A 13,938-nucleotide genomic window follows, 5' to 3' on the forward strand; every position below is an offset into this window, starting at 1 on the left:
AACTATAGCAGAGGACGGAGCAACCAGTGAGCATATTCTGTTTTTATGAAGTCATCAACTGACGACATCACAGGAAGGTATGTTCTAACTGCACGGGCACTTTAAAACAAGACTAATCATTGTTTTTATTATTGACGACGCTGCTGATTGTTTCTCAGATTAATGAAAATTGCAAAAGAAAAATGCCCATCAAATTGCTTGTTTTTAAACCAACAATCTAAAACCCCCAAATGTTCAGTTTAACACCAAATCTCACATTTAAGAAGCTGGAAGCAGACACATTCCTGCTTAACAATGACTGAAAAAAAGAACTGCTTACAAACATTACATCAATTTTTTTCTGATTGACAAATCAACTAATCATTTCAGCTCTAAATATGACAAACCGATCAACACCTCTCAGTGGCAGAATATGGAAAGTGTCTCATATTACAGTAAATGCGTAATGTATAGTGTTTCACAACATGATAATTATGTTATCATGTCGTGAATGCATATAAGCTGTAAGATTGTTGTAAAAACAGCTGGTATTTAGTTGCACATATGCCTTTAATAAAGAATAAACACAATAGACACTGTTGCTCCAAATGCATGTTAACACTGCACAGTGTTAAAGATACAATTCTATTTGAACCGATTCAATATAAAGAATGCAAACTGTATATATATATATATATATATATATATATATATATATATATATATATATATATATATATATATATATATATATATATATATATATATATATATATATATATATATAGGGCCTACATTACTCTCACTTAAGCAGAGACGATGATGTGGCAGAGCAACAGAAATGTCGCTCAAGCTAGCTCCATTAGCCTCGTTGAGGCTGCTGTGAAGATACTGGAAATGAGATGTCAATAACAATGCACCTTAAATTCTGTAAACAATGCACCTCAATTCCCCAGTGCTCCTCAATAATGCCTCCTCGTTATCACCTCCTTTTGGCCTCCCCGCGCCCCACTGAAGCCTTCCTCTCTTCCCACCGCCTCCTCCCGGCTATCACCACTCACCGCTCTGTGCTGCTGGACCTGCTTGTGGTTGGTGATGACTTGCCGGATGCCGTTGACGAAGCCGCTCTGGTCGTTGGGGATGAGGCCCATGAATATTCTCTTCTTGGACGAGTAGAGCAGCATCAGCACCCGCACTTCACAGGGCGACGTCGTGTGAGGGAAGTGGACGCAGCCGGCCTGCAGGCAGGGTCAAAGGGCAGATTAGGACACATGACACGGGACACTGTAAGAATTATGGGATGTGCTCGGGCTTGGGGACATAACCTACTCCTGAGCTCCTTTGCCCAATCAAACATATCAGTTTTGTAAATTGAACGCAAATGGTATTAACTTAACTCATACTGTGGATTCAAAGGGCCGTAAATCACATTCAGGCAAAGCTGGACTGAATACCATTAATGCCTCTGCTATTCCTCAATGGAATTACTTCATTAACGATACACCTCCATCATTATGCTTCTGGAACTAAACTAAAAGGTTTTTGACTGAACTGATGGCAGAGCATGTTTGAAATCTGGCTGGAAAGTGACTAAATGTATGGGCTGGAACCCCCTCTAGAGTCTCTACCGCAACACTGCAGTTCAGTCCAACTACTGGACAGAAGTGGGACCTGCACTCAGCTGCCACTCATGGAAAATGTATTGAGGTACACTGAATGATGGATACGATTGGGGACATGGAGGGAACACACATCATTTTTAATCTCAGGAAATAGAGTGCTTGAAAACTCACGAAGCCATTGGCCATAATGCGGTACAAGCCTTTCAGCGACTCCACGTCCTTGTTGGTGAAGAGAAACTGAACCATTCGAGAATTCCTGAAGAGGTGGCCTAAGGTTGTCTACAAAGACAGGACTTAGTTATGCATCATTCATAAAGAACATATTCAAACTTAAATCAAAATAAAATTAAAAAAAGGTCTCACCAGTAGTTGCTGTGGAATCAGTTGCATGATGAGCTTTTGTGGCCACTGGTCTGTGTTTCTGTTTGGAGACACAATGGCAGGGGTAAACTGTGTGCACAAGACAACCAGCGTCGAGATAAAATCCACAGTGATCGATCGTCTACTCACAGGTTTTCCCCTTGGTTAACATGCACTTGACATGGCAGAGAACGCGTTAGTTTGGTTGTTGAATCCATTGAAGAGGCTTTAGGCTTCTGCAGGAAAGGGGGGAGGAAGGGGCAGTGAGGAGTGACACAAACGGAGGAGGAGAGTTAGACCGTGAGCCAGAAGAACACCTTAAAAAGTCATCTTTTAAATACGGCCCTGAGACCAAACCAACATTTAAAAAAACAAAGCTGTCAGAGCTAACATACGTTCAACTCAACAAGGTAATCAAAGTACATTCCATCATTGAAAATGATGCATAAATCCTGATTGTGTTTCATTTAAAAAAATTTAAAAAAAAAACAGATATGATAGTATGAGTTTGTTCTGCTTGTGAGGTTCACCAGTGGTGTCACACCATGCTGCTGGTCTACAGGTGGCAGTGTGGGGCCCCTTTGGTATGAAAAACTAATTACTGCAGGTACTTTTAACACATTTAAATGCTATTAGATGATTCACACCTCCAGCTTCTTAACATTAAAAAGAAAAGGGTGGTGTGTTCTAACTGACTTAGATTAACCTAACAGTCCTCGAGAAAGCCTCCTGACAAAATGCTGGAACAGAGACTCCAAATGACTGTGCTCAGATTCAGGAGTTGGCCAACATTAGGACTTTTACAAATAATTAAATGAATTGTCTACTTTTGCTGACCTTTTTTTTTGTAAATTTAGCAAACGGTTATAACTGCAGAGGCACTGCCTTGTTATAGAGTGCATTGGTTTCTGTGGTGATACTCATTACACTTGTGGTGAGCTCAGGATTGCCTTCTTTCTGTCTCTTTCTGGAGAAGCTGGAAATTAACAACTGCTTGGGGACACGAGGGAAGACCAAGGACATGCTGGGGATTACATCTTCCAGATGACCTTGGAGAAGAACATGTGGTGGTCTGCCCAGCTCAGCCTCATGCCACTGTGACCCCCATCAGGACAAGCAATTAAAAAACGGACGGATGGATGGACTTTTCAAAGATCTGCAGATAACCTGTTCCTTAGTAGCATGTCAGGAACGAAAGACATAAAGAAGTACTTTCTAAGTGCATCAATGCTGCGATCGCACTGGGAAAAGCGCCAGCACACTTCATCTTCAGAGCATCAATGAAGGATCAATGATCAATCAATCACATATTAGTCAGGCCCACTGTATCCCTGTGCTGTCCATTGCCAATGCATTGTGCTGGGCTCTCTCTGCAGACAAATGGGTTATCCATTCCAGGGACACCGAGATGTGAACTGTAACAAAACAAATCGTCTTCAAATCGCATCTACTTAAAAGAAATAATGTAAGCGGAACCATACTGGAAATTTACCCCCACATTTTAGACAAATAAAACTTTTGGGAATTAACAGATAGAAATTCAGCCAAAATGAGAGAACCATATTGATAACGCTGTGCTCAGAGCAAGCTCCAGCCAAGTGCGCTGGCATCCCTTGCGAGAGTTTTTAAAAATCAACACCCATTTCTTCAAACGAGTTTTAGTGTCTGTGGTGTAATTCTCCTCAACATTACAGATTACTCCACCGCAGAATCATTTACAGAGCTGAACGCCTAATGAGTGAGCTGGAGGAGGAAGTAGCGGATTAAGAGCAATGCTCCGTGCTCCTGATCTGCACTCCGGTTGCTCGCGTCTGCACATGCTCACAGGCGAGATTCAGAGTTTCTTGAGCTTCCCGCTCTCATTCCTGTCCATTTAACTTGACTTGGATCATTTTGACAAACACAACAGGGAGAATGACACCATAGTCGATGGAGGCGATTGATCCGAGTCTGTCCACAAACACTCGAAGGCCACATGAGTGTCGCATGAAAGCCATTAACATCCATTTTCCTGGCTCGGCACCGCAACTGCAACCTAAACTGATTTGACCTTGCGCTAAAGCACTAGTAGTGAGTCAATAAAATAATGTGCAATTAATCTTACTGTACAATAATCAATGAGATGTTGTTATTAGGACTCACAACAGTGATAGGGCCTAGACAGTGGAGAATGCTCACTGTATGTTGGGAAGACATAAGCTAGTTCTCACAGCTGAGATATCACAGTTAACGAAAACAACAGTTTGACATTTTATGAAATATATTGATTCTTTTCTTACTCCGAGTTGAATCATTAAATAAATAGCACTCATATATGTTAGATGAAAAATAAAAAGGGAGCCGGCAGCTAGTTAGCTTAGCATATAAACTGTAAAAAGGTGTGAAACAGCTCACTCTGTTCAAAGGGAACAAAATCCACCGACCAGGACTTCTTACAAGCTCACTAATTAAAACATGGCCTCTCATTTCTCAAGCCATGATGTCACAGTGAGCTTGCCAGGCAACCAGCTAAGACTCAAGCTGGCCAAGAAAAACTCCTGCACATAATCCCCTGTAAAACCACAACTTGTTATTTAAAAAAAATAAAAAGAAGAAAGAAACACCCTTTTTTTTAAGAGGACATTTTGATTTTGTACATTAAACAAAAGAGATAGAACATGTTTGTAACTTGAGGTGCTGGTGTCATTTTGTTGTGTTTCCAGTGTGTATGCTAACCGAAGCTAACCGGCTGCAGCTTCGTATTTATAGACATGAGATCGGTATCAATCTTTCTCCCAGCACTCTTAGCAAGAAGGCAAATAAACACCGTTTTCAAAATGTTGAAATTTCCTTTTACTGACATCTGTCCTCTTAAACTGGCGGACTAAAGTTTGGGACCACTTAACTACGACGGCTTCCGCTCAGCCAGAACTTTAGCAGCGTTTTAACACTACGAACTCCTTAATGTTCAGTTGTGCAATCGGGGACTAAAGTGCAGGGATTGATCTGAACAACCCTTTCTCTTACATGTAATAATATTGCTTTGTTTCAAAGCTGTACTTTTAAGGGCACCACCTATTCTAAATCAGATCTTTTACAAGGCATTACCTCTTGCCACTCCAGGACACCGGTCCACGCTACAATCTTATTCGCCACTTGCGGTCCAATTGTATTTGCATTGCCCGGAGCTCCAGACACACCAGGCTGTCAAGAAAAAAGGAAATAGAAGGGGAAGAAGTCACATACAGTGTACAAGTACAGTTTGATCCCTATACCAGTTACACATACAGGTGTATGTGTCAAGTCAAAGGAAACAAAGACACTGACTAAGTAGATGATTTGATCATGGAGTGAATAATAGAAAGCATACAATTCTGCACAGCTGACGAATCATTAAATACTAGATTTGGCAAATTTTAGAGAGTTTAGAGAGATTCACAAGTATGCTGTAGTAGTAAGAATAATGAATGAATGAATTGTGAACAGTGGAGAAATAACACTGAATGTAGCCACAATGATTTTCTAGGGAAAAGGGGAACATCTTCTGGTTTTGATCTGATAGTAGAACGAACATTTAAAATTCATTTTGATATTAGACTTCAGACAGAGTGTTAGTCTGCAAACTCAGCTCTAGGCTGCTGGCAGCACAGCATCAGACTTAAGTCTTGGGTCTCTGATATCTAACACGAGCAGGGCCACTTACATCTGAAAATATTAATACGATTTAAACATTGATAGTGTTTACAAGGGGTCGGGAATACCAAATCAAGTCTACAGCTGAGTGCTTGGAGTTATTTTAAACAGAATGTTGGTTCTGATTCACTTGCGTCAAACATTATGAAATACAATCCAATACAAGGCTCACAGCAAACATCTCACATGTAAGGCTCCAGTCACCAATCAGAGGCACACAGAGCTGAAGAGTTTGAAGCTTCATTCAGAACGCTGACATACAAATCTAAATCAACATATGAATGTTGCGCTGCTTTTTTTTTTTTTTTCTTTTCGCATTTCTATTCATTTTGTTAAAAAGCTGGGATTTCTGCACATTTGCAGATAAAGATTAGCAGAAACTAATATTGTTAGCATTACAGTATTTGTAGAATTATATTCTAGTTGTGGCTGCACAGGATTTGTTTCTGACTTGTGTGATCCACACATTTCCAATAACTCCAGAGCATTGTTAAGTATTGAGAAAAGATGGATGTAATTATATCACAATATGTTTTTACTTATGCACTTATTAACATGTTTAACTTTTTCACTGCAAATTGTTTGCTCTCCCGCTTTTCATTTTGTGCTCTCTATGATTATGTGAAATACTATTTAGGTGGAGGCTTCAAATAAACCCCGTGGGCCTTCTGCATTGTGATATTATTTATCTCTGTTGCGTCTGTGTATTTTTTTTTTTTTTTTAAATTGTGGAAAAAAAATGGACAGCTTGCCGCACACAACCTCTCACATCTAGACAGGGGTCTAGATGTGAGAGTCAACTAATCTTTCCCATCTCGCTCTGATCACTGTTCCACGCTTTTTTATTGTGCATGTCTGACCCTGTTCTCCAGACTCAGCACACCTCTTTTACACTGACAAAAGCAAACAATTATTTTTGAAATTTCAACATGGTGTCATTTGATGGAGCTGGAGTAAAAGATTTAGAGCAAGATAAGCTGAATATGTGCATAATCTAATTTGAATTTACAGTGCAAGAGATGCAACAAGACCTTGGTTGGGATTTTAAACCGTACCTATAGCACCCCCTAAAGACGATTATTTCTAAAACGTCAGAATGCAGAAAAGAGGTGCCAAAGTCCCCCGATAGCTCTTTCCCACTACAAGAGCTTATTGGCCCGTGATCTGGGGCTTCGTCTGACCTGAATTCATTGTGTTTTCAGTGTGTTTACCAACAGAATGTTTTGGATAAACATCAATGAAAAGGTGCGTCTTAAATTCACATAATAAGGCTGCAATGCATGCATTATTCAGAATATGTCCTGCATTATTAAAGTAGGCCTAGTGTTAAATGAGAAGATTAATACCACTTCTATACGTTTCCATTCAATATGACGCTACAGCCAGCAGCCAGTTAGCTTAGCACAAAGACTGGAGGCCGGGTGAAACAGCTGGCCGTCAGCACCTCTAAAGCTCACTGATTAAATCTCAAGTACACAATGGTTATGTGCTTTTTAAAGACCCTGTAGTGGAAAACATCCATAAAAACAACAATAAAACTGGTGGTATGGTTATTATATAACTTACCATGATAGGCTGTACTGAAGGCACTGTGGTCTGATTCACAGGGGTCTGTTGCTGAGGTGGTATCTGCGGCTGCTGAATTGGTACTGGCTGTACTGGGGGTGGGACTGGCTGATTGGGAGGAACTTGTAGCTGTGGCATTATGGGCTGTGTTGAAGTAGTGACAGTTTGAATGCTGGGCTGATTCATCTTCACTCCGACGACTGATGGGAGAGTTGGCTGACTGGTAAACGGAGGACCCTGATTGACCATTCCCGGGACTGGAGGAGGCAGCGGGAACACAACATGTTCAAAGAAAAAGGAGAAAAAAGACACAGTCACACATACAGTATGCGGACGGCACAACTAAAAGCTTGGCAAAAAAAGTGTTCACAAAAGGCCCACAGAGTCCACTGGTAACTCACAGCGACTCTTCTGGTTGTTGGCTGCTTCCACAGCCATCTGCGCCGCCACCTGAGCAGCAGTCATCTGGGCCGTATTCTGTCAGCAGGCAGATTAAAGGAAGACAATGCTAGGTAATAGTTTGAGGGAAGGAACATAAACACCACTGTCTGAAACTGAGCCAAAAAGCAGACGGCAGGAATTAGCCTTACGTTGTGTGGCCGCGTGCCCATTACCTGATAAGGGTGGGCTGTGTTCATGGGTGGAGGGGGTTGTGAAGCTCCACCAAGAGGCTGATTGACAGGCAGTGTCTGAGGAGGGAGGACAGGCTTGAGCGGCCCAGGTCCTCCACTTAAAGAAACTGGAGACAGACGGTCGGATGAGCTTAAGAGTTTTTACACAGTTCTGAGATGTGAACTTAAGAATGCTCCCAATGTAGGAGTAAAATGGTGCTTTGATAAATGTGACGGAGACAAAGACACATTTTGCAAGGAACTCCTGCCTACTCACAGAAAGGTGTAGGAGTAACCCTTAGGAATAGCTCAAGTCTTTAATTACAACTGCTGAAGCTACCACCAACTAAAGAATGACTTCACGTGAAGCATCAGATCATCTTCTGCTGCAGTTAACACACGTGAAATGAGCAACTAGTATATTACAACCATATTGGTCAGGATGATATTACAGGAAACAATAATCAAAACCACACTAGAGGCTGGAGGAAAGTCTGCTACTGGTAGAGGGGGGTTACCTCAAGGAAAATGCATAATACAAAAAAAGGAACATTTAAAACCACACTGAAAAGCACAGACAAAAAAGATGCACGGACAGAGATAACAAACAACATTAATGAGAGTTATTTTAATCAGGGACATTTATGGATTAATAAAGATGGCCCCATCACAAACGCGTGTTAAATGTGGTTTCTCACCAGGAAGCGAGATGCCTCTGACGAGGACCATGTGGAAGGGGTCCTGACTGTAGTCTGGATGGGGTTCAACGGCACCGCCTACTGGAGACGCCCGCTCAAACAAAGACCGCAGAGCAGGCAGTTTCCGAGGAGCCACCACAGAGAAGTGAATTCCTCTCTAAGAGATATGAAATCCAATAAAGTGAATCAAATACAAATATCACTGATTCATAACAAAAATATTGAGGCAAATTAAGTTTGTCAGACACAACTAAGTACCTAATGGAGACAATATAAGTAGACTCACGTCTCTGATGATCTTGACCAAGTTGTCTGCTGTGCAGCCGGTGTAGCTGACACTCTCCACGGCAGGAAGCAGGTACGGGGGAGAGTTACACAGAAGCACACACACCTTGTGGGTTTGACCTCTGGCAAATGTAGAAAAAGAGAAAGCAAAAACATTGTTTAGATTTTTTTTAAACACCTGAATTCAATGTAGGGATTCGGAGGGTATTTCTATGGCCTTTAAACAAGCCAACGTCAGAGCAGCGACAGGTGAAACACTCGGTTGTGGCGGTTGCCACTTACAGGAGCTCAATATGTGCTTGTATTTGTTCATGGTTTTCTTGCCCTTAGGTCGATGTCAAACAAGACGACAAAATTAATTAGGACAATGTTTTTCCATAAACAAGGTTCTGTTACCTTGATCGCATAGACAGATTTAAATACTTTGTAAACATGATTCCCATAACTTTTGAATTACACTATTCATTCATAGAAAACGTATATACACGTTCACTGATCATAAAACAAGGAAGAGGACATATTTATAGATCATATTGACAAAGAGCGTAGCGACCTCCAAAGAGTGTGCAGCCTGTTCTTGATACTCCCCTGCGGGTGAACAATTGCTCAGCAAACATGATTTACGGCCATTGGTGAACTGAATTTGATTGACATAAACTGAAACCCCTGAAAACCCCATTAAAGGGAGGTAACTGGAAGGGCTACAGGAGGAATCTCTAGTGTGTGTGTGTGTGCGTGTGCGTGTGCGTGTGTGTGTGTGTGTGTGTGTGTATATCAGCCAGTGTGATGTGTGTGTAACTCAGTTCTGTACTCTGCAGACGAGGGCCTCATTTATTTGTCATAAAGAAACTCATGCAGAGAAAGACCGACTCTGGAAGCTTATTCCACTCCATGACCAAACAGGACACTCGTCCAAGCTGTAATAAATGAAGCGTTAAACACTTTTTAAGGGAGCAATGCTAGCTAATGATCCTTCCATTGGTGGGCAGAGATTGTACTTTGAAAATGTGTATACTGTTCCATAGAATTAGTGAGCAGAGTGAAACAAAAAGGCTGCCTTACATTTGCTCCCTCATCTTCTTGAAGTCATCAAAGAGCTGCAAGGCCACCGAGAGTCCCTCAGCAATTAGACTACAGCTTTCTGCTCCACCTCCCATGAACCTGCGTGGAACAAAAATAGGGTCATATGGAAGATTTACAAAATAATGTATGACGAAATAAAGCAATGTGAAACCGACTAACATTGTCAACTTTGTAATAAATCAAGTAAATCATTTGAATTAGTTACTGGATGCTGTCGATCCACGACACAAACTCGAAGGCAGAGCTAGTTGGTGCGTGACACTGCACATATGACTCCGGCGCACAGTCTACTGTGTTGAACACCACGAGGCCGTACTGTGTCCCTCCGTACTAGGGACAAAGGAAACACAGGAATATGTATATTAGCAATATTTGCAGACACTTTTCTAAGATTCATCTTCTGAAACTATTGACAAAGAATGTGAATTCAAATATTTAAAAAAATAAGGGTGAAACACTCACATCTCCACCAAAATCTGTTTCTGCTGGGGGCCCTCCATTAAAATATCTATGGTAAATCAAATAAAAAGTAAGACAGATGCATTTATGACAACATGAATAATGACGGAATAACTTTGCAAAGGACGGGTGCCTTAATGCTCTTACTCAATGGCTGGCAGTATATAATGTTTCCTTAGAGATTCAAAGTAGGGTCCAAGGTTTGCCGTCCCTTCAATGACAAATACCACATCGGCCACTGGGTTGGCCGCAGGCTTCGTGGACGGCTCCATGAACCTGCCACTATGAAGAGAGGACAGAATGAACATGTATGTGCAAGTCTAAATGAGAGACTCCATGGTACAGCAGAACATATATTATTAGGGCGTTTCCACTGCAAGAAATGTATCTGCGTTTCAACCGTAAGCACCAGGGACTGCATTTATGTCCTGAATGTAAACTCTAATGCAAAGTAACACAACAACAAGAGGAGAGATGAGCAGCACTACTTTACAAGCATTCATACTAGCAATATGAATACATTTATTCTAGTGCAATAATTACATTCATACTCGTGCAATAATTAGATTCATACAAGTTAAATGATTACATGCATACTAGTGCAACTAATACATGTATTAATAGTGCACTAATCGCATGCATACTAATGAAATAATCACATTTATTCTTGTGCAATAATTACATTCATACAAGTGAAATGATTACATTCATACTAGTGCAATAACTACATGTATTATTGAGCCATAATTATTCTAGTGAGTGCAATAATTGTTTATCAATGGCAGCTGCACCCGAGAGATGAAGTGACAAGTAGCTACCGTTACATGGAAACGTTCATCGCTAAAACGAGTTCATCCCAGAGGTGTTAGCGTCTTTGTGTTAGTTACTTTGGAGAACTTTTTAAGTAAACCTCATGGAGTAAACGGAGGAGAAGCTTGTGTTGAGCCCGTCTGACTGTAGTAAACTGTCTGCATCAGACAGAGACACAAAGTAGTGGGGTCACTGCTCCTCCATCACTGTGACGTCGCGGCTGTCAGACTGAGCGGAGACACGCTCGCAGCACAAAGTGTGAAGCGAGTCTCCTCCGAACTGCCGCTGTCGGCGAAACGACGTGAAACAACCGGACAGAAGCGGCTCCAGAGAGCCGGAGAGCCGGAGAGGCGACGCTCAACGGCCGCACAACGGGTCGCGAGAGGGGCGATACTAGAGATAGTGTTGCCATAGAAACATTAAAAGGCAGAAAAAAAGGACGCGTTGTGAACGCGGGCCCTGGGATGTGGAGCTTATTGTCAGTGAGCGATGGGAGCTACGGTGCTTCCCCGGCGGCCTGAAGTCGCCCAACCTCCCGCTAGAAAGTGACGCGCACTGACCTGGTGGTTCGCGGCTGCCAGTCGACTCGTGAGACCACTCAGACCCACACCAGTATATCGGGAAACAAGTTTGAAACTAGCTCCCTCTACACAGGATGCTAACGTGAGCCATTTGTTGTATTTTTTACGGAAGTGACAACAAAAACGACCCGCCCACAAAATGTGACGTAGGGATTAGCTTCTTCTTCTTCTTTTCTTTTTTGTGTGTGCATACAACACGTCCTGCGTCGGGGTGCTGCCTCCCACAGTTAGCATCCCTGAACCAATATAGATGTATTTTATTATACAGTGGCTTGCAAAAGTATTCATACCCCTTGAACGTTTCCACATTTTGTCACATTACACGCCACAAATGTAAATATATTTTATTGGAATTGTATGTGAAAGACCAACACAAAGTGTCACACAATTGTGAAGTACAAATAAAATTATACATGATTTTTTTTTTTTTTCACAAATAAAAAACTGAAGTGCAGTGTGCAAAATTATTCAGCCCCCTTTTCTCTGAGTGCCAATTGCCTTCAGAAGTTGCCTGATGACTGCTGAATGATTGAATGTTGACCGAATGACTAAATAGAGTCCACCTATGTGTAATCTAATCTCAGTACAAATACAGCTGTTCTGTGACGGCCTCAGAGGTTTGTTAAGAGAATATTGGGGAGCAAACAGGACCATGAAGTCCAAGGAACACACCAGACAGGTCAGAGATAAAGTTGTGGAGCTGGTAGAGACATACCCCAAAAGACTTGCAGCTGTAATTGCAGCAAAAGGCGGTTTCACAAAGTATTGATTCAGGGGGGCTGAATAATTTTGCACACTGCACTTTTCAGTTTTTTATTTGTGAAAAAAATTTAAAAACATGCATCATTTTCTTTGTACTTCACAATTGTGTGACGCTTTGTGTTGGTCGTTCACATAAAATTCCAATAAAATATATTTGTTTGTGGCGTGTAATGTGACAAAATGTGGAAACGTTCAAGGGGTATGAATACGTTTGCAAGCCACTGTAAAATGTTTTTTGTTGTATTGAAAACAATCTTCTTTATCAGCTCATGTTTGTCATGTCACCAATTTCCTATCGCAAGTAAGGTGCGTTCATTTCCACCTGTCAATATACAGTATAAAAACATCACATAAACACAAGATATACAGGTCACACAAAACAATAAAATATGCCAAAATACGATTGAATAAGAATAAGACGAAATACAATATACAAATGTGCTAAAACATAATCAAATTGAATAAACAAGGGCATATTACAGTGCATGTGGTATGAATGAATAGCACCAAATAAAGGCAAACAATGCGAGTTGGAGGAGGACTCAAGATGGCTGGACGGTCCATAACATTGCAGCAACTTTTAAATGATGTTGGTCCGAAACCTTCACTGCAGGTAAATCCATAAGACACAAGAAGCCATGGTGCAGAGATCTGAGCACAGTGATGCACGCTCTTAAGTTGTCTGATCAACTTGCTGATTTAATTTTTAGAGGGACCTGTATGGACAATAAACAGTGAAGTCTACTATAGATAAAAGCTTTTCTAGCTTTTTTGCTTTACGCCATATATATAATTTAAAAAAAGTATTATTAGAAAACTAATTTAATTTAATTACAAATAAATGTACAGCCCTTCTGTGCCAAATTAAGGTGACGGCATGGCCTGATTATGAGACAAAGGACCCAGACATGCAAACAGTCATTTTATGTGTATTTTAATGTTGAGTCTTTTTCGTGTACCTGTCTCTTTGAGTTACATTTCATTCATTTTGTAGATGAATGCATCGGATGCCTAATATTCTTCAGCTAAATGGGTAGCTTTCTGTCTTGAGCATCCATTGAATTTCAATTCATTCTATTTCTGTGGCTGCACATATCAGGCTAGCTGCTAGTGCGTGTATACTATAAAAGGAACCTAATAGATGCTCACATTTGGAGTAAATGAAGCTTGGAGGCACGAGGTCATCTCTGAATGTTATCTTGGCTCCTCTCTCTTTTAAAGTGCTCTGCCAGTGGCAGAAAGGTCATCTGTTATCGCATCTGCGTTGTCACCATCTAATGGCCTTCCTGAGATAGACAGAGCCATGGACCTTTTTTAAGATTAAAACTGAGAATCTATCGAAGAATTGTAATATAAATAACTAGCACTACATATTATCCACTGGCTTAAACAGAGTACAATGACAGAGAAATTATCATCAGGTTTTCTTTATTATCAAGCTCAAGCTCAT

General features: G+C 41.0%; 1 protein-coding gene across 1 annotated transcript in view; it reads right to left on the reverse strand.

Moving 5' to 3' along the window:
• Nucleotides 1-10,607, reverse strand: part of med25 (mediator complex subunit 25) — a gene marked incomplete at its 5' end in the record, with an annotated part of 16,986 nt that extends 6,379 nt beyond the window's left edge. The window contains 14 exons of the mRNA XM_079232991.1: nt 1,041-1,217; nt 1,773-1,880; nt 1,965-2,022; nt 2,112-2,197; nt 5,049-5,144; nt 7,200-7,456; nt 7,601-7,676; nt 7,814-7,938; nt 8,509-8,665; nt 8,795-8,915; nt 9,856-9,954; nt 10,082-10,206; nt 10,339-10,384; nt 10,483-10,607. Coding sequence (XP_079089117.1) covers nt 1,041-1,217; nt 1,773-1,880; nt 1,965-2,022; nt 2,112-2,197; nt 5,049-5,144; nt 7,200-7,456; nt 7,601-7,676; nt 7,814-7,938; nt 8,509-8,665; nt 8,795-8,915; nt 9,856-9,954; nt 10,082-10,206; nt 10,339-10,384; nt 10,483-10,607 — 1,656 coding nt within the window. The remainder of the gene's footprint in view (nt 1-1,040; nt 1,218-1,772; nt 1,881-1,964; nt 2,023-2,111; nt 2,198-5,048; nt 5,145-7,199; nt 7,457-7,600; nt 7,677-7,813; nt 7,939-8,508; nt 8,666-8,794; nt 8,916-9,855; nt 9,955-10,081; nt 10,207-10,338; nt 10,385-10,482) is intronic.
• Between the last annotated feature and the right edge of the window lie 3,331 nt (nt 10,608-13,938).

The sequence above is a fragment of the Taurulus bubalis genome, assembly GCF_910589615.1.
Source record: "Taurulus bubalis genome assembly, chromosome: 17".
Taxonomy (NCBI): Eukaryota; Metazoa; Chordata; class Actinopteri; order Perciformes; family Cottidae; genus Taurulus; species Taurulus bubalis.